Genomic DNA, 20738 nt, shown 5'->3' on the forward strand with positions numbered 1-20738 from the left:
CTAACTGATGTGTTTTTTCAAACAGATACTAATTTTGTCTTGGGTAATGCCCAGATCGTGGATTGGCCCATTGTCTACAGCAACGATGGATTTTGCAAGTTATCAGGATATCACAGAGCAGAAGTTATGCAAAAGAGCAGCACCTGCAGGTATCTGAGAACAGATTTATTTTCTGTTAAATAGCTTGTAGTGTTGTGCCTGTTGCTTGAGGAGGAAAGTAATCTGTTTATTCCAGTTTTGTCTTATATCTCCTGGGGCTACATCTGTCAAATATGCTTTCCAGGTGAAACAAAACCAAAGAAGAGCCATTTCTAAATGGGTCCTTTTTACACGGTAAACAAATGGCTTTGTGTCTTTGTCTGGTATCTGACTTGAATTTCTCCCTTTATTTGCAGTTTTATGTATGGAGAGCTGACAGACAAAGATACAATTGACAAGGTCCGGCAAACATTTGAGAACTATGAGATGAACTCCTTTGAAATCTTGATGTACAAGAAGAACAGTAAGTGGCTGATTGGTTTGTTCATTAATGTAGGTGCGCAAAGTTGTTCTATATTGTAGTGAAACTGCAATTCTGTCACCCTGGAGGACTGTGCTTTATCTAGGGCTAAATAAGCCCCAGTTCTGCCACTTGATCTAAAAGGGAGAAATGAGAACATTAGAGATGAAAGTCACTCAGGGAGGCAGAGGAAGCGTTGTAATTTGTTCTGACGTTTAGAGTAATTTGGGTGTGATGCTTTAAGACAACACTGAAGATTCCATCAGTGGTAGTACACAAGCTAGGTTTGTGCAAGTTTCCACTACAGAGAACATACTTTCTCAGTTTTAAAAAACTTGACGTAGCAAAGCCAGTATTTAGTAGTTTTGGAATAAAAAGAACCCATCTTTTGTTTTAGCAACTGAGCTACTTCTGATGCTTTCTTTTGTTTTGGACAAAAAATCCTTAATTGGCACATGATTTTTTTCCTAGGAAATTCGGCCTGTCTGTAACTGCACATGTCAGCAGATGAACTACTTGCCCCAAACTTGTTGTCTCATCTAGTGTGGACTATGTTGTGCACAGTTGTTTTCATCTACTTAATGTTACCTGAAGTGTAAATACACTGAAGTCTTCAGCCGGGGTAGATGTTAAGCTGAAAAGTCTCATTCTGGAACTTATTTTGCTCTTAACAATTTTGCCTTCTAATAAAGGAGCTGGTACTGCCTGCATGCACTGTCTGTATGGCCTTGCTTTGTGCTGCTTTCCTCCTAGCCCTACCTGCCTCCGATGTTTACCTATTTTCTAAAAGCTGATTTCTGTTCCTAGCACAGTTTGTGGCCGTGGGGACCATATGCAGCTCACATCTATGCATCCAAAGCCAAGTAAATAAGCTGCAGTCCTGGGATCTAGGAGAGTCTGGAATTCTCTCTTAGTTATCAGTGATTTGGCACCAAGAGACTATGCAGCTACTCTTCTGTCGTGCTGCAGCATATGGCCTGTAGTAGAGCTGGGGGCCTCTCTGTCTTTTTTGCAGATTTAAAGCAAGGTAACCGTGGAGTGAGGAATATTTCCTGCCCTGCTGTGCACTCCTCTGAGGAGAGGTGGCCTAGAACAAAGTCCAGCTGTGCAGTAGCTGTGTTGTGTGACATGCCAAAAGACAGAGCTGCGATGGTTCTGCTCTGTGCACACAGGGTCACAGGCATGGGAAAAAGGGAAGCACAGAGTTTGCTTTCAAGCTTAACAAAACGCAGGGCACCTAATGTTTGTTAGATTTATAGCTTTAGAGATGCATTAACTACTGTTGCAGAGACTAATAACACTAGAAAGTTTTAACTGAAAAATATAAGAAAAGGGGACATTGTGGAACTTCTTCTCAATATAAGCCACATCACAGAAAAACACTGTCCTGTTTACCAGTCACTTAGCACCCAGACTGCTAAGTGGCCTTTCCTCTGTGGTCACCTTACCTCTGCCTGCAACTATGGCAATGGTTCAGCTAATGAACATGATTGGTTCTAACCTGCTCTCAGTTTGAAGGCTTGGGAAAGGACCCTGAATTTTGTTAGACATCCTGCTCTTTGTTTCTTCTGTTTTGTCTCTCTGTTCTTTCCTCATTCTATTTTTCTTTTTCAAATTAGCCAGTGAAATAGACAGGAAATAGATTTTTCTTGTTCTTTACCTGTCTGCTCCCTCCTTATAAACTTAACAGTCATGATAAATAGCAAGGTTTTTTTTCCATTTTTGAGTTGTTGGATAATTGGTACATTTTCCACAGCCTGCACATGTAATGTAATTCTGGCTGCTTTGATAGTACAGACTCTATCCTTTTGGAGGAACAAAGGAAAACAAAATAGGAGTTTTGAGTTGATAATGATGTTGGTAGTGCAAGTCAATCTTGTACTTTTAGGAGCAGCAGCCATTTTTCTCTTTCTCTGAGTAACAATTATTCCCTGGTCCTACATGTCAACAGCAGAGTGAGACATTTAATGATGTTACTAGAAGTGATAGGCTATTTTCTTTTTGACATGGCACTCTCCATGGTGGTGACCAAGGGCTAGTATTTACTTGGTTGTGTGATAAGAATTCCCCATCCAGCTGTTGACAGAGTATATCCACAAGCCTCATTGCAGTTCACAGTATCAACTCCAGAAACAACATACAATTTTCTGCCTTCATCATGTTTGCATTTATGGATGCTGCCTCTACCCTGGCCTTTCCTTTTTTTGTCCAGTCCTCCCCCCATCCAAAAGTGACTATACTCTCTGTTTTCAGAACTTGAAGTTGTGATAGAGATTTGGTGTTTCCTTGGGCTAGGCCCTTGATGGCTTAGCAGACATGTAACAATCATTGTAATTCTCTGGAAAAATTGCTTCCCAGAAATAAGAGCTTCTTCAGGATAATTGGAAGCAATTAGAGCAAACAGGTGCACAGCCACCAGATTTTTGTCATTGTTGCTTTGATGCCATCCTGTTGCATTCAGTGGGGATTCATTGTCACACCTGGAAAGACACAAAGTGAAAGCTTTCTTTAATCTGGACTGCAAAATGACAACAGGCAGACTGACAGTAATTTCACATGACAGCTTCAGTTCCATTGTTTAATTAGATGTGAGCATCCAGTGATGCTGGAAGTATTGTTTATTTTTACATGGAAAAATTAAAACATTACTAAGTCTGAAGTCAGTGGAGATAAATTAACCTATACCAAGGAAGGGTACAGCTGATGTATTAGAAAATACTTTATATCTAGCCTTAGTCATATCTTACCTTACCTGATGTGTTTTGAACATCTAACTTCTTATGAGACTTTGACAGCTATTTGTTAAGCTTTTACACTTTATGGTCAGCCTCATGAGTTAAAAATGTCTGAGTAAATTAAATTTGGATTTTCTTTGCCTAATTTTTCACCTACAATGTAGGCCTGGCATACAAACAATGCAAAAGCAGGCTTGTTCTATATGCACTTGCTTTCATTATTGATGAAGAAAATTTTTGTAAGAATGCAAAATTTACTTGCTTCTGTTTGCCTCTGAAGAGGTGGTGTCCAATTGAAATCTAACCCCCTTTTCTATGCAGTACTTGACCTACTTCAGTGGAAGAATATTTGAAGTGGGGTGAGCTCATCAAAGGTGAAGTGCATCAAGAGTTAGAAAGAGTCTTCAAGTGTCCCCTGTCTGAGCAGAGGCATTGCCACTGCTTATGGTCTGCAGCTGTGCTGCAGAGAGGGTGTTAAGACACCTTTATTTTTTTTGTCTCAGAAGTTCTCTACAGATAGGACCAGCAGAATGCTTGCCAGAATGCTGGGTTGGCTGTAGGTAACTATTTTGCACACTGCAAAGCAGTTTTGTAGAGCAGTAGCTCTCTGCTGAGTAAACATATTGTGGTGAGAGTCCCAAAGGCTGGGATGCACTTTCAGTTTGTGCTGGGGTTCACTTCCCTGTTTTCTGGGTGCTTGAATGTTTAACAACTTTAATACTGTGAGTTTGGGGGGGGGGGGGTTTTTTTGTCTGATTTTTAAAATTTTCATTTTAACATTTGCACAGTCTTCTCCCCTCCTTCCTTCTCCCTTCTTCCCCCAGTGTATTAGAAAGCCTTCAGATGTCAGAGAATGACAAATAAGCCTAAAATAGTGACTTGGTGGATTCTACTTGCATTTATCTTTGGGACCAGTGCTTTCTATAGACGTTCAAAAGGAAACAACCCCATCCTAATTTGTAGGCAGCAAAATTCACTTCAGGGTGGTAGACCTGTGTTTGCTCACCACTAAAGAGTTTCTCATAACTGTTACTGGTTAAAACCATCTTGTGTGTGCTGTGTCTATAGTGTCTCCAGATGGAAACCTTTGCTAACCCATATCATTGCATGGGAACAGAAGCAGGAAAGAATAATGAGGGTGTTGGAGTCAAGTGACATATATCCTCCTCGACCTCTCACTGAAGTGTAGCTCCATTATTTGTCAAGCAGTATGCACACCTGCATCTCCTGTGAAATCCATCTGTGTGAGTTCAGTTACCTTCAGCAAGGTCAAATTAAATATTTTGGACTCATAAAACTGGTAATTCCCATTGATCTTGTCAACTTCAAATGTGTTGGCAAGCAAGATCTGCTGTCATCTCCACAAGTATGTACTGAATTCCCAGTAGTAATCCTTAAGTATTTTCTGGGGTAAATGGAAAGAAGATCTCAAGACTTTACTGTGTCTTCCTTATACTCATGTTCTGTTCTTCAGAGAACTCAGGATCGGGTGAACCATGTCAGCACTACTGCGGTACAAGGGTGTGTGCTGAACCTTGTTTTCTGCTGTGTTGTTTCAGTGTCATAGGATAACCCTTGTGAGTAGCAATTCCACCTTTGGGGACTAAAATTGTTTTTCCTTATCTTAGCATGTAAAGATCTGACCTTTGGAAGCATTAGGTGCCACAGCATCCCAGCACCAGGTAGAGAAGACATGAAGGTAACAGCTTTAAAAGTGCTGAGAATGTATTTAAAGGTACATTCTTGTTGGCACAGAGTGAGCTGCACACTGAGTTGGTCTGTTCTCATGTGGTACATGCTCTCTGCTCCAAGCTAGAGTCTATAGGAAGACTTTTGTTCTTTGTCTTGCATGGTCAAATATCACAGGCTTCTCTGAACACTTGGTTAAAATCTGGGTGGGTACAGTGGCTTGCCAAACTCTCTCTGATCACACCTCATCAGCTGGTTTGCTAGCTGGACATTGGGCAAACTGTTCTGTCTGTGTGGGATAGAGAGAAACAATCTCATACTGAGTACTTGGGATAAGTGAAACCCTAAAAGGGGTGGCTGTAATGGTCAGCCATGCTGTTTGTATAACTTAAGTCGTGCTGTCTGCATTGCTGCTTGTAGGAATCAATGGAGACAGGGCACGTGCTTCCATACTTTTCTATCCATACTGCTCGCCTGTTTTCCTTCAGGGCAGTAGGTGTCTGATGACTGTTTGACTGAGACATGATCAAGTAATGCAGAGGTTGTGCTTCTTAGAGGAAACTTGCCCCATTCATTAATGGCAGTGAAGATGTCAGCTGAATTGTCAAAACATGGTTTTTTCATTGTATTTATAAATTAATTTTGGTTTAATTAGTGGAAAGAAAAATTGTGTACTGCAGTTTTATTTAAACTGTGCTTTTTGTAGTTTTGAAAAACAGTTGGCCTCTTTGGTTAAATGGCTCAAGGTATGGGCAAAGAGCATATTTAAAGAGTGATTTTGATTTTCATCTAGGCTCTTTTTGTTTGGCAGGAATGAAAACTTAGGAGAGCTCAGTGGTATGCTCCAAGAGAAGCTGGAATAGACCTTTAAGACCTCTTTCACTTTGAGGCTGTAAGAATTTCTGAAAGACTTCAACCAAAGTTAAATATTATGTTAAATGCTGGTGTTCCTGCCCAGCAAGGGACTGAGCACATATTGCTGGAAGACACAGGACTGGAAAAGAGGAGAAGGAAGAGAGAGTAGTATTTGTCTTTCAGATGGGAAATTGAAAGGCGTGCAGACATTTATGGTGTGTTAGTCTGGAGAAGACATGGGACTTGTATCACAGCTCTTAAAATAGTCTTTGCTTTAAGGTAACACCCTCAGTGTTGTGCTCAGGCCATAAAAGCCTATCAAGAGCTGCACCTGTTAATTCTGGATTGGCTTCATAACTTTGGTACCACGAGCCAGGCTGGTCCTATGGCTACTATCAGGCATTCATTGTAGATTTTCATTTCTTCTCAGTCATTCACACTGCTTGTCCTGCAGCTTTGAAGGGACATTCCCTTTTCTAGCATGATTGGTCCTATGCCACTAGACAAACTCTGGATTCTTTCACTGCTGATTCCAAATCTAACAGAAGCCAATGTAGCTCATGAGTGTTTACTTTTTTGTTTGTGCACTGGTATTATCACTGAACTTTACCAGGGAGAGAGGTTGCCAGGACTAAACAGAAAATGTAAATGGAAGTAGATGTATTGTTGGAAACACTGGTAAACACTTTCTGTGTGGCTGTGCATCAGTGCAGACTGGGAAGTTACTCTTTTTTGCTGTGAGAACTCTGGAACATGCTGCAATTTCGCTGCCTGAATAACTTGAAAATCAGAATCTGAAAATCACATTTTTCATTAAAATGGCCTTGTTTGTGCCTCTTGCTAGTCATGGTTGTCTGGCTGAGCAGGGATGTTGGCTTTGACACCAAGAGCATGAGGGCTGCCTGTAGGACCCTGAAATTCTAGTTTCCGACCTGATTTATAAGTAGTTTATACTTTGGCTTTCCTGTTTAATAGTTAAATAAACTGTTTAATGTTTCAAAAGTAAAATTCTTCTGATAATTAAACCAGTATGTGGGACAAAAGCTGAGCATGGCCACTTCTTGGCTGAGCCATTTGGTGTGTTCCCACAGTTCAGGTCCCAGTTCTGCTGTGAATGTGCTCCTGGTTGCAGAGCACTGTGGAAAGCCCATGTAACCCAGCACTGTGAGCACTCACCTCATGACTGTATTTTTAGGTCCACTTTTCTCCTATTCACAAGAGACACTGACAAGATGTTAGGGAATACACTGCAGGGAAAATACAATGTTGTGGAAGCAGGTACATGGCCTGGCAGAATTTTCCTTCTACTTGTTTCTGCTGTTACAGTGTTACTGTGTAGATCCCAAACTGGAAGATGACTTCTGCAAGCCCTGCATGCCATCTTGATTTTGCATTCTGTTTGTGGCACTCAGGAAATTACAAGGGTACCCAAATAGTGCATTTCAGCAAACACATCTACTTTAGCTGTCGAGGGCATCTGGCTCTTTCTTTTAGACTGTGGGACACCTCACTAAGTTCTACACTTGGTTCTAGGTAAAAAAGTGTTTTGTCTTCCTTCTTCCTGTAAATATTGCAGCACAGGAGTGGGAGTCAAGGGAGTCAGGAAGTAAGAACTCTGCTGATAAAAGCTCCTTGCCCTGCAGCAGCCTTCGGCAGGTTATTGGGAAAAGTCCTCTTGCTGCATTCAGAACATGTTAGAAAACTCCTGCAACAACATACTATAGCATAACCATAAAGGGAAGATGACATCATGCATCTGACAAATAGCCAGAATAAGAGGGTGAATTGCATCCTTTCTGTGTTGAGTACAGCATCTTCAAAAGCACGGTAGTAAGCTTTTATAACTGTGAGAGGCAGAGAAGAAACTGAGCATGTAATTCAGCCTCAATGCTATGAAGGTTAATAATGTGAGCAGCCCATAGCAGAATGGCTGTAGCTTGAAGTAGTAAGGCAATACAAAGTGGTTTTGGGGAGGGGAAAAAATCCTTAATCTAAAAAAGCGCATGTAGATAGAGATCAAAAAGCAGGGCTATAGATGGAGATCCTGGCTGATTAAAAAGTTGCAGTGTTAGTGAAGGGCGTTGAAGTGGGTAAAATGAAAAGCAGTTAGTCACCAAGGAGTCTCTGTAAAAGCAGGATACAGATTTGATCAGCCTTAGAATAGTTCCCATGTGAAGTTGGGAAAAACAAGTAGGCAAGAAGAAATTGAGATAGACAATTTTAGGAGCTTTTGAGAAAGGGTAGTGTAAAGGGTGTTACTGGCTAGAAAATTGCTGTTGGCTGCTTTGTGGCAGTGTCTTCTAAGCTCATTAGCAAGTTAGTGATGATTTTACTGGCACAGTTACTTAGCTGAATCTTTTTTCACACTTAGCATGTTTGTTTGCTCATACTTTTTTGGAAGGGGTTGTTCAGGAATGCTACCTCTTTAAAAAAAATATATTGACCCTTGAATACTTTCTGCCATGCAGACATATTTCAGCATATTTCAGAAATGGCCACCAGTGATTCCATCTGGATTTCTCTGCTTCTTGAGCAGAGGCCTCCATGCATCATAGACCCTGCTGTTTGTAGAAGTGGCTGTACATATGGCATGGAATCTCAGCCAGGGTTTGAAACTGCCTGTGTGTTATGCAGGCACAGTGGGAGCCTTAGGAATTGAACTTCGTTTATGGAAGTTGTCCATGGGTTTTGGAGATGCCCTATCTTTCTGTAGCCAGAAAAGATTGCTCAGCACTGAGGCTGGGAAACAGCCAGGTGAGGCACTGGTAGCAACAACCTCCCTTATATTAACATACCTGGAAAAAAAGCTGCCTTTGCTTCCTTTTTTGAACAGTAACTTGTGAGGTACCTGGGGTTTTCTTGTGACCCTTTCACAGCCAGAAAACACAAGTTGCCCTTGTTAGTAAAAACTATTGCATGAAACATACCATGTGCTCACGTTAAGATACTGAGCAGTTCAGGGGAAAGAGAATCTGATCACTAGCATGGAGGAGGGTCCTGTGACTGAGAAAAAAAATGAATAGTCTTCTAAATAGTCTTTCTAAATATTCTAAATGGTCACTCTTTCTAAAATAGACTTTGCTACATAAGTGACAAAAATTGTGTGGTGCTCTTTATTCTGGCTTTCACAGAGGATCAAGCTCCTGCTGATCCTGATCTTATTTTGGCCCCTGGTATGTAGACCCTTCTCTCCGAACATAGCTCACAAGGGACATGTAAGAAAAATGCTGCTCACAGCAAGCAAGCCTAAATCCTCACTTTGTCTCTTACTTCTTGTGCTTGCAAAAGCAATGATGAATTGTTTTCATCATCACTGAGGGTGTAGAGGCAGTCTGAAAACCCAGGTACGAACTCCCTGAGGGCTCAGATCTGGAGTGTCCCTATTGCCCTGTACCTCAGAGTTGGAGAAGTCATCTTTTTATGTCCAAAGACTGCAGACTTAAAAATGCTGCCTTCAGGGAGGTCATGTTATCACATACAGTAGCCAAATGCTTTGTTCTGAGCCCTCCAATCAGCTTTTACTCAAATATCACCAAAATCAGTGCGGCATGAGTCCTGTGAAACAAGGTAGACACTGCCGTGTTACATGGAACTTTATTGGTATCACTAGGGTCTTCTCAGCAGTCTCAGCAGAACTGCCAGAAGTATAGAAAGGCAGGGCTGACTGATTCTCCACTCGAGATGATCTGTGTGGATAGAGGTAAAGGAGAGATGGCAGCAGCATCTGAAGGGTCGTATTGTGGGACCACCTTTTTCTGCTATGTGTAGGCTTTAATCTGTCAAGCAGTTTTCATTAGCAGATCACCTACTGCAGTAATTAGAAAGGTGCAGTTCTGTGCTGGACAACTTTGATCCCATCCATAGCTTGTGTTCTGGTCCTTATGCCTGGTTCTCTCCTGAATTCAGCTGAGTCTTGCTTCACACTGAGGGGGGATTGGGAGGCTCAGGACAAGGCAAGCTGGAAGGCAGCTTGGGAAGGGTTGCATGAGGGGATTTACAGGCTAGACCAGAGCTCCTGGAGCCTGTCTCTGAAGTTTGACATAGGCTACCATAGTAGTTAGGGCATGGTCTTTTTTAGGGCATTCCCTGTTGGCAGGGAATTATAAAGTCAACCAAACTGATCATGTTCTTGAGTTGAGACTCTGTGTTATGCTCATGTCCTAGGCACAGCTGGCCTGGTCTCAAATCCTGCACAGAACCAGCAAGACACTGTTGTGTGCAGCCTTTGCACATACGTGGGACTGTCCTTTCAGGAGATCACAAGGCAGTTCTTAATTTCAAGTGTTAACTTTGCAGGTGACGTTCAGAAATAGAGTGATTCCTGAAGATTAAAAAGCTAAGCAGAGACAGAGCTCTTAAATAAGAGAACTTAAATAACAAACTTTGCTGCTGCTTTGTTATTTTTCCTAATAGGTGTTTGTGAAAAGAGCCAACATTAAAGATACTTTTACAGATGGCTGATTTGAGATGTAAACATCTAAACTGGCACATTTACTATTCTGCCTGCCATTGACCAACTCTTTGATGTGTTTATTTCCAGGAACACCTGTCTGGTTCTTTGTGAAAATTGCTCCAATTCGAAATGAGCAGGATAAAGTGGTTTTATTTCTTTGTACTTTCAATGACATAACGGCTTTCAAGCAGCCCATTGAGGATGATTCATGTAAAGGTTGGTCTTTTTCACAATTACATATTTATGCTACTTTTGTTTGTTTGCCCTGGTCTTGAAAGAGCTGAAGTCCTTTAAATACCCAAGCCAAAGAATTAAATGTTAAAATAGCGTGTAGCTGTTCCACTGGGGATGGCATTTGTGCAAGAAATGGTTGCTGGTTTCTTTAGTGAAATTGCTCTGGCCTGCACTGGAAAGGGTCATTGCTAATGAAAGCCCCAAGTGCTTCAGAAAGCCCCGTTTACATGGTAAATAGGTACTGTTCTTCCTTTTAAATATGTTACTAACCCACTCTCCAGCATAGCCTTCAAGCATTCACAATGTTGCTCAACAGCCCTGTACAAATTGTGTGTGAAGCTGTATGCAAAAACTGAGGAATTAACCCTGGCTGAGTCTAGCAAAGATCGGAATAATTTAATTCTGCCTGACTTGATGTTACTTGCCATTATTATGGGATTTCTTAGGTTAAAGTTCTGGACTAGTTTCCTTTAGCCTATGTGAAGAGATTCCAGCTATCTTAAGTGGAATCAGGTTCAAGCTGTCCTGGTGAGTGAAGTAGCACTGCAGTGTTCTGCTCTTAACCCTTTGCTGAGCTACAGCCTGGAAACCTGGAAGCAAACTCAGCTGTGACAGCAGCATAAACTTGCACTCAGGTTCAGATCCTGTCAGAAATAGACCTTCTGCACCCTATGGTGAATTACAGGGACTTGTGTCCTCTGGGGTAAAAAAGGATGTAAGTTCTTCTGTTGTTTGCATTTTTGTAGTATTTAATAATATTTGTAGTATAAAATTAAACAGGAAACTTACTGTGAAGATGAACTGATTTACATTTATCCTCAAAATGTTATTCTTAAAAAAACATAGTTTCTCAAAGTGGAAACACCTGTTACCATGAAAAAGGAAGTTCAACCGTGACAAACATACCCTCTTCCAGGCTATGGGGGTAATTTTTTTCTCTTTTTAATGCTATTTGTTTGGTTCCTTATTGCTTCAATAAAACTAAAAAACTTACCTTGTCAGAAAGTCTACAGTATTTTTTCCCTGCCTAGTGGTCCTCACTGTATCCTGATGAGGAGTGACAGCACAGATAAATCAGCATGATGCAGTAAAGCTGGCTCTCATTTATTTGCCAGTAGTGAAGGCCCTTGCTTCATTTAGTCAGTTGTTAAGCAGGACTTTCACTCAGGAGTGGTAGCTGTGTCTTTTTGCTTTCACAGGAGTTCCCTTATGTGGAAGAGATAGGCAGTTTGTCCTTCACTTTCAACACAAAGAAACACTAACATTTTTGTTTTCCATTCAAATATATTAAAGAAAGGGAATGCTAATTATTTTTTTTTTAATCTCCTTTGGATCTTGAAGTTATGCTGTTCTTGCAGTGAGCATGGTAATTCTCAGCAGTTGCAAATCTCCAGCAGTATAGGCACTAAACCTACGCTTGAGTGCATGGATTTGCAGAGGAATTCATGATAAGCAAAATTTCTCCCTCTGGCCCATGGAAACTGGCAAAGTGACTAACAGGTTGCAAACAGAAGAACTGAATGTATTATTTAGAGGCCACTGATTCACAGTGCACTCCTTCCCTGAGTGCCATGTCTTTATGTACAGAAGGGCTTGTGCACTAAATGAGTCTTCCAAATATTATTTCTGGATCTCCTAAAATTAATAAAACTGCCGAAGTTTCATGCTGGTAAAGAGTTGTCAGTCACTTTATACACAAATCAAGCAGGATATAAATGGAACTGCATTTTCTGTTTTCATCCTTAATTTATCGATTTTTCTTCCATAACTTACTTGCTGTAGGCTAGCTTTGGAATTTGGGTGTGTGATGTTGTATTGTCACTTCATGGCTAGATAAGCAATTTCTTGGAAGAGCTGATTTGTCAAAGAGACTTTTACATGCGTGTCCATGTCTTTAGTACTAGATCTTACTGTGCAATTGTATACTGTGAGAGAGGGGAAGAAAAGACAGGTATGGAGTGTAAGATAATCATCTGTAGTAGGCTCTAGGATTCACAGAGTGAAAAAATGTTTTTGGAAAATCTAAAAAAGGTAAAATTGTACTGGCTTGTTCTAAGAACCATTACTTTAACAGACATGAGCTTTGAAGAGGGCATATTCTCTGTGCTGTGTACAATGTTACACAGGAACTTTGTAGCATGATTCTGAAAGACAGCAATTTTCTTTGTAGTGTTTCTCATATTCTCAACCCGAATGAACTCTCAATCTGAAAAACTAAAACTGTGAACTGAAAACTGATTGCTGAATCAATTCTTTTTTCTTCTTTCACCTTCAGTCAGCTTAGCAAGTACTTTTCTTTTACTGTGTTTGTATGTGAAATCAGTTTCCTATGCATATGAGTACTTAATATGTAATAGGTTGCCTGTAGATGCAGATATATGTTAATAAAATGTGCTATTTGCACAGTTGCAGAAGATTATAGATAAGTATTCAAGTTTTTCAAAATCAATGCCTGTATGTCTATGTAGAAAAAAACATTAAATCGATCATGTTCTTGTACTACATAAAGAGCAACTAATCTGTCAGGCTAAGCCTGCTTAGCTGTGGTGTATCTTGGTTTTCTGTCACCTGCTGGCAATTTCAAGCCTGATTGTTCAGCTGCAAATGATGCAGCTCCTTGAGTGAAAAGTGTAGAGCTGTAATGGCAGGTGTTTGACTACACAAAGATGAATAGGCATCTTTTATCTGAAGGTGACTCAGAGGGATAGAAGGTCCCAGTACCATTTTTCATGCTTAATAATTTTTTTTTTATTGATTAATAATGTCAGACATTGGAATTGATGAAACTAGAAAATATTTCTAAAGTCACATAAAAAGTAGACTTCTTGTAGTCTTCGTTAATTGATTCAGTTAATTTAGAAGATGTTTATTTTATGACTGCCATGGAAGGTAAGTAAGCTTGCTTTAAAATGCAGCAGCTTTAAAAATAGTGTGTTCTAAATAAAACCACTTAAAAATAGTGTGTCAGTGATGCTGATAATATTTTTAAACAACTTCTTTCCACTTTTTCCCGTATGCTTGCCCCTTTAAAAAAATCAGGGAAACTAGGTTTACTTGAATAGAAGGCAAAATCAAGCTATAACATAGCTAAATTTGGCTTGTCAAGTGGTAGGTCACCTTCTTAGCTGAATTTTAAAGTATATGCTATATTTGGAATTAATGCATTTTTGTCTGTATATGTCTCTCCTGGTTTGACATCTAACACACCAAGTATGAGATGCTTGAGAATAGTGTATAAAGTGGAATGCATCATTTTATGCAAAACAGTTATTTGTGCAGACACATAGAAACTGTGCTTGCTCTCTGGGTAGCTCGTTAGCAGTTTGCCTGAACAGGTTTGGAATGTATGAATACAATGTGAACATATTCAGGAGCATCTATGCAGTCTCATAAGAGTTAGGAAACAATTCTTTGGATCCTAATTTTTGCTTTTGATACTTTGTTTTTATAGAAAGAGGTGGTCAAATTCAACATCACTGAATCAAATAGCGAATGGTTGTTTTCCTCCAAGATATTGTAGCCTTCTGTGCCTTGTAGCAATCATCAGTTGCCATCTCCTCTGCAGAAGATGCTTTATTTCATTTTGCAGCTGAGCTGTCCTTTGCATAACATGCAGGAGTACAGACACAAAAAACCATTTTGTCTCCTTCATCTTAATTCAGGGAAAAAATTCACATTTCCTTTTATTTTTTCCTTTTTGTTTCTGCTTTTTTGGGGTTTTTTTTGGTTGCTGTCTGATTTTTGGTTCTGTTTTTAAAGATGTATTTATATGAACAGAGCCAGTGTTTGAAATATTTTGATGAAGATACACTCTGCTTTCATCTGGATGAAATGTTTTCTTAAAAAAAGGAAACAAATGAAAAGGAAGTAGTGAGTATATTAAAAGTCTTTGCTATGCTTTCCCAGTCCAGATGGAAAAATAATACTGTTTTAGTCATGTGGTTTCAAAGAGAAGGAGCACTGCAGAGAAGCTTCATGGATGCAAGCAAGGATCTTTCATGTGTTGGAATACAAAGGTGGCTTGAGTGGAGGAAAGAACTGCTGGAATCTTGATTTATTCACATTTACACAGAACAATAGACCCGTGGACAAACAAGCTTGTTCTCTAGCAGACAATGGCTTCTTGTTCTGACTCTAGGAATTGTGTAAGTCATGGATCAACAACGTGGTAACAAGGGTTCTGTAACTGCCACAGTTCCTAATGTTTGAATTCTTGAGTTATTAGGATTGAATTGAGAAGAGTGGTAGGAAATAAATAGCTACCTACAAATAAATAATAAATGCTGTTGTGGTTGAGTATCAACTTACTTAAAAATACTTATTTTTTTAATTCTTAAAATATTAGAAAATTGGCCTCTTCAGCTTAAGGCCATTGTTAAATGAAACTTCATGCTTTAAAAGTTTTGATGAGTTAAATACTGCAGCACAAAAGTATATTTCAGTGCCATATTTCCACATGAAACAAGTCTCAGGGGACAGCTTTTGTAATCATCTTGTCTTGGGTGTTACGAGAAGCAATTTCTATTCACCTCTTTGCGAAGAAATGGTGGAAAGCTGGAAGAACATCATGGAATGCAGGGGTGGTGTAATCAGTGCTGTTAATCTTGAAGACTTCCCATCCTTTTGAAGCTGGAGATGTTTTAATGTCGTCACATTGCTTTGTCCCTGCATGATATTTTCTGCAGAAATGAAAAAGGAGACCAAAAAATGATAAAAATGGATTAGAATCAAAGATGGGGCACAGGCAAGCACTGCCATGGGGTGGTTTCCAGCTTTATATTTGCTTCCTGAATTCCAAACTGTCTTCTCTGCTATGTGAGCTTATTTCGTTTGAGGAATATATATGCCTATATTAGAACCACCTAGGATCATTAGATTTTAAATTTAATTTATATTTTCTTTGTTTCTAGAGGAAAACAATGTACGTAGGGCTATACCAACTGCTTGTGTTGAAAGAAAACTCCTAATCCATATCATCTGGTTCCTCTGTTCTAGCAGGACTGACACCAATATATTCTCACACCATTTTGAAGCTTAGTTCCTTGTCTTGGAAAGCTCCCTGACCCTTAAAATTTAGTGTTTGTGTTCAGTCCTATGGCTTAAGTCCTATGGCTTACTTGACCCATCTTTGTTGGATAGATATCTGACCTGCTGTCAGCTGTGACTGTCCTTAGGGTTCTGGAGGGAAAATTGCAATAAATTCAACAGGTACTGCTGTCTTTTCAGGCTTTACTGGAGATGTTATCATTCAAAAGGTCTAGTACTGGCATTCCATTTAATTTTTATTTTCTTTTTCCTATGCCACAACCTGCAGGTTTAACTGTATGTTGGAGTTGCCACATTTTTATCTTTTTCTTTCACAAAGGCAATTCAAGGAGGAGAGTGTTCTGTTCTAAAGATGAAATTCACACACACTGCACATTGATTCAGTGCCTGGTTCTAGGCACACCATGGCACAGTGGTGGGTATATCTCCAAGCTGGGCTCCCACGTGTGGTACCCTGTGTGTGGAGGGAATTAGGGTACATACTCCCAATTTGTATCCATGCTGGTTTAAAAAGCCAAGCTGAAAAGCACCGCCTTGTGACACAATCTCTTGCCTAGAACAGTTATAATTGCTTTCAGATCAGAGTTTGGAGTAGAGGGTGGGATCCAGTGTTGGTGGGAACAGTTCTTTTGTGTGCCATTTAGGCAGCCACAAGTGAGGGCACAGGAGATGCTTACAGGGGATGCTGAGGAGAGAGGAATGGGTTAAGCTCTACCTTTCAAAAGGAGATGATTCTTGGGAAGTGCTCTGCATTCATAGCCACAAATCGTGCCACAGCGTTGTCTGGCAGTGCTTTTGTGCAAGAAAGCTCAAGTGAGGTGCTTCCTTTTCATCCTCTTTCTGTTTATGTCCAAGTAGCCCAAATCTTAGAACAATGTTTGGAAGAAAATGCACGCTGAAAGTTTGTCCTCAGGTTTTGAATCTTCTAGGAAAATGCCCTCTCCATCAATCTGGTTTGATTTGGTAAAAGGAGCTGTCTATGTTATCTGGCATTAGAAACATTTCGCGTCTGGTAAGGGAGGCCGGTTTCGAGTTCCCGGGTGAAGCTGGAACTCCGTGGTCTGTTCTGTTTCTGTCCGGGGCCGACGTTTGCGAACAAGCCCCGTTCGTCCCGCGTCAGCACCACGGCCAGCGCCGGATCGCCCGGATCGCCCGTCCCGCAGCAGCTCCCTCCCGGGGCCGGAGAGGCCGATTGCCCGGGTCCCCTTGGAGCGCATCGCCCTCGGGCCTCGTCGGGCCGGCCACCTGTGAAGTCCTGCACCTGGGTCGGGTGAGGGGCTGGACATGACTGGGCGAGATGCACTTGAAGCTCATAAAGTATACTGGGATGCATCAAAGGCAGCGTGGCCAGCAAGTCAAGGGAAATGATTCTCCTGCTCTAATCTCATGTGACCCCACGTGGAGTACTGCACTCAGCTCCGAGTCCCCCAGCGTAAGAAGGGCCTGTTGAGTGAGTTCAGAGGAGGGTCACGAAGATGCTTACAGGGCTGGAGCACCTCTGCTGTGCAGACAGGCTGGGAGAGTTGTGGGTGCTCAGCCTGGAGAGGAGAAGACTCTGGGGACACCTTATAGCACCTTCCAGTACCTAAAAGGAGTCTACAAGAAAGCTGTGTAGGGGACGTTTTCCCTACCAGGTTCTCATTATAGAGTGAATCATCAAAGTGCTGAGCATCCTTAATTGGAGTAGGAGATGAGGAGTAGGAGCTCAACAGCTCCCAGGCGGTGCTAGCATTTTTCAAGATCAGGAGTAAATGCACTGATACTTTCCTTTCAGTATACCAGAAATATCCAGATGCATACTCTGCCTGACTTTCTGTTATGGCAAAGTACTGCTCATAAAAATTATAGTTGTAGCTAGCTCTTTTGACTGTCATTGATGGTCTTCTATTTTGAGGGGTATTTGAAATCACTGTAAAAAATATTCCGAATTAAAATTCAGCATATGACTTCTCTGCCAGAAGCTGCTAAATGTTTAATTAGAGTTAGAGAAAATCTATCAGTATATTCCCCCTTTTGTTTAGAGAGGGTAAAATTAATGATTTTGTTTTGCTTTTCTGCTCTGCTTTTTATTATCTTATGTATATTTCTCTTCTTATTCCAGATCTATGCTTGATGCATCTGAGGCCAGATTCACTTCTGTTGCAGACAATTGTAATTTTCATGGTGCACGACTCTAGTCTTACATCTTGATTAGTCTGGAGTGTCTTCTGCAGTGCTGCGAGATCCAAATCTGGTCATTAGATTTAATATGAGATTATTGTATAGTGGACATTTATCCTTGCAAAATATGCAGTTCATGTAGCAGTACTTTTGTAGAGTCATTGAGTACAAAGTCACAGCAGTCATGGGTTTTATTACAGTACCATGCTGACACCTATTTTCTGGCTTGCTTTTATCTGGTGCTTGGTTAAATTATACTCCCTTCTGGTCAGAATTAAAGCAGATTGCTCTGTTTTAACTTCTTTCCCCCCGTTAGTTGTAAGAGGTTTTATGAGGTACGCTTGTAGCTTTTTTTGGTAATGTGTCTAATCTTGCATGTTTTCTCAAGGTTGGGGGAAGTTTGCCCGCTTGACCCGTGCCCTCACGAGCAGCCGAGGAGTGCTGCAGCAGCTTGCTCCCAGCGTGCAGAAAGGAGAGAACGTTCACAAGCACTCAAGACTTGCTGAGGTAATTTCTTCTTTCCCCAGGAGGCTGTAAAGAAATGTTTTTAGCCTTTGTGGGTATGTCGTCTCTGCGTGAGCCAAGAACTGTCAGTCCTCCCTGCCCTGGGAATCTGAAGCTTGGAATATGGCACATGTGCTGTCAAATGCGTCCCATGACAGCAGAATGAAAACAGGTGTCCCAAAGACTTCCTAATTGCAGTGTTGTGTTCCATATCTTAACAAAGTCTTATAAAGGTGTTCTTAAAATAATACTTTATTGCTTAGTTTCCATTCTTCTGAGGATCTTAATAAGAGGAGGATTGTGGACTGTTTACTTATGTAAAATTGAGGTGAGAAAAATTCAGTCTAGTACACAAGGAAATTCTGGAGAATCCATGACATGGTTGTTCTCTGAATTAATTTATGTCTGGTTGCTTTTCAGTGGGATCCCAACCCTGCATTACCAGCTGGTTAAAACGTGTTTCAGTTACTGGTGTTATGGACAGAACAGCTGTGAGATGCCACAAGCAACATTGCAGGCAGATTAGGAGAGTGAAACCTTGTGATTTAAGTAGTCTCTCAAAGTCTCGAGATAAGCCCTAGGCAGAGAAGGCTCCTTGGAGCACTTAGGGTTTGAGGGCTTTCGCCACGAGGGGGAGAGACTGTCCCAAGTTTCCTGTAGCTGTCTCCTGGGCCAGTAGCAGGGTCTCCCTGGCATAAAAACAGCTTGGGGAGAGGCTTGATACGATGTTAATGACAGCACAGCCAGTATAACATGGCAGTCCTGTGTCGCTCCCTGCTGTGAATTCCCTGGCAGCAGCTGTGACTAGTCAGTAATTCTTGATCTTCCTGTGCAGCTGGAGGTGTAAGGCAGTGATGGGTTCCATGAGGTCTCCATATAGTCAGTTATACTATACTCTGTTAGTTTTGTTGTGTACGTCTTAGTTTCTATGCCAACTAAAAGTCTCCTGCTCAGGCCTGTGTTATTATCACATATAATGATGAAATTCCCACAGACAGGATCTACCTATTCAGTATTTAATACAGAAGTACTCAAGAAGGGGAAACCAGTTTCTGTTGGAAGTACAGAAATAACATGGATCATGCTAGCACAGGGAAGGGACAGACATTCACATGGACACCATAGTGCAGGAACACCATGTGATTAGCACATGTCCACCCTGAGGTTGCTTTAGCATCCTGGAATTTGGAACAGTTTTCCTTCTTATCCTACTCAAAGCTTCATATCAAATAATCCTTTCTTCTCCTTAGATCTCTACCCCTGAATTTTAGTTAATGCTAAAATGTAGGCAGCAGAACTTAAGGCAAAGGGTCTGAGGTTACTCTGTTTGGCTCAGTGAACCTCAGTTTGGACCTCAGTGACTACATGTTACCAAAACATTTTGCAAGTCCGTGTGCTCAACAAGTCTTTGCAAGTATTCTTACTGGCACAGCCAATTGATTCATTACAAATAATAAAGGGCAAGTGTATAGTTTACGTGTCTGAAATGAGTTTCTTTAATTGCTGACTGAATATTGCAGTCATAATTTTACAAAGAACATTAGCCCCAGCTGTGATGTTAGGTAGCTTTTATTTCTGCTGTAATTCCATTTAAGTCAATAAAACTACACTAGAGAAAAGAAGAGTGCAGATAATCATACAGACAAGACTCCTTTTCTTTATTTGAAGATATATGGGGTGCCAGGCTCCTTATTCTGCAAAGGCTTCTTGATAGTATTGAATATGGGATCTCAAACTGTTCCCTGTTGTATTTTCAAATCTTTTTTCTTTTTTTTTTCCTTCATCCCTGCAGTAACCTATTTGAAATTTTAAAATTCATCCTTTTTCTTTTGCTACTCACTATGACACTTCACATCAATCTTGTTTGCATGAGAAGGCTCCACATTTATTGCAGTATTATTTGTGTTGCTTTTAGTTATTTATCACTTATATTTTTGAATGTCTCAGGAGGCGGTTGCATCCTAGAACCTGAGCAAGGTGTTGGAGCCTGCCACAACAGCTTACAATTTTTTATTGTTTATGAAACAGTTTAAGAAAGGTGTTAGTGACAGACTAACAGGCCATGGATAATACAAGCTTCAGTCTCTGACTTTCTCCAGTAGGCATAGATTTTTTTTTTTTTAGCCTGACTTCTCTAATAGCAGTCATATGAAAACTACCCAAATTAATGATGCAATCAGCACACGGGTGTTAGGTAGCTCTGAGACAACATTTCACAATAGGAGTTTATAAAGTAACTGATGCATTTCTGTTGCTCTATCACCAAAGAGCTGATTGTAGGGATGGTGTGCCTTTGCCAGGCAGTTCTGGGCAAACCAGATTGTGTCAAAATTAGAAAAATTATGATAGTTATGAGAAATAAAAGCAGAAAAATTATAATGGTGCTTAGCAGCACTGATTAAGAATGGAACTTCTGCCATTTTTTTTTTTTAACATTGTTTACCAGGAACTTATAACTGCCATTAAAACTGCCAATCAAAATATTGAGGCTTAGCACCTAGGCCTTAGCTTGGGAGCAATTTGGGTGGATGCTTGTGAAAACAAAAGCAAGGGAGAGTGAGAG

General features: G+C 40.6%; 1 protein-coding gene across 1 annotated transcript in view; it reads left to right on the forward strand.

Moving 5' to 3' along the window:
- Window positions 1-20738, forward strand: part of KCNH1 (potassium voltage-gated channel subfamily H member 1) — a gene marked incomplete at its 5' end in the record, with an annotated part of 167430 nt that continues 146692 nt past the window's right edge. Inside the window, 4 exons of the mRNA XM_008641688.2 lie at window positions 1-149; window positions 396-502; window positions 10319-10447; window positions 18060-18178. Coding sequence (XP_008639910.2) covers window positions 1-149; window positions 396-502; window positions 10319-10447; window positions 18060-18178 — 504 coding nt within the window. The remainder of the gene's footprint in view (window positions 150-395; window positions 503-10318; window positions 10448-18059; window positions 18179-20738) is intronic.

Source organism: Corvus brachyrhynchos, unplaced genomic scaffold, assembly GCF_000691975.1.
Source record: "Corvus brachyrhynchos isolate BGI_N302 unplaced genomic scaffold, ASM69197v1 scaffold258, whole genome shotgun sequence".
In the NCBI taxonomy this organism is placed as follows: domain Eukaryota; kingdom Metazoa; phylum Chordata; class Aves; order Passeriformes; family Corvidae; genus Corvus; species Corvus brachyrhynchos.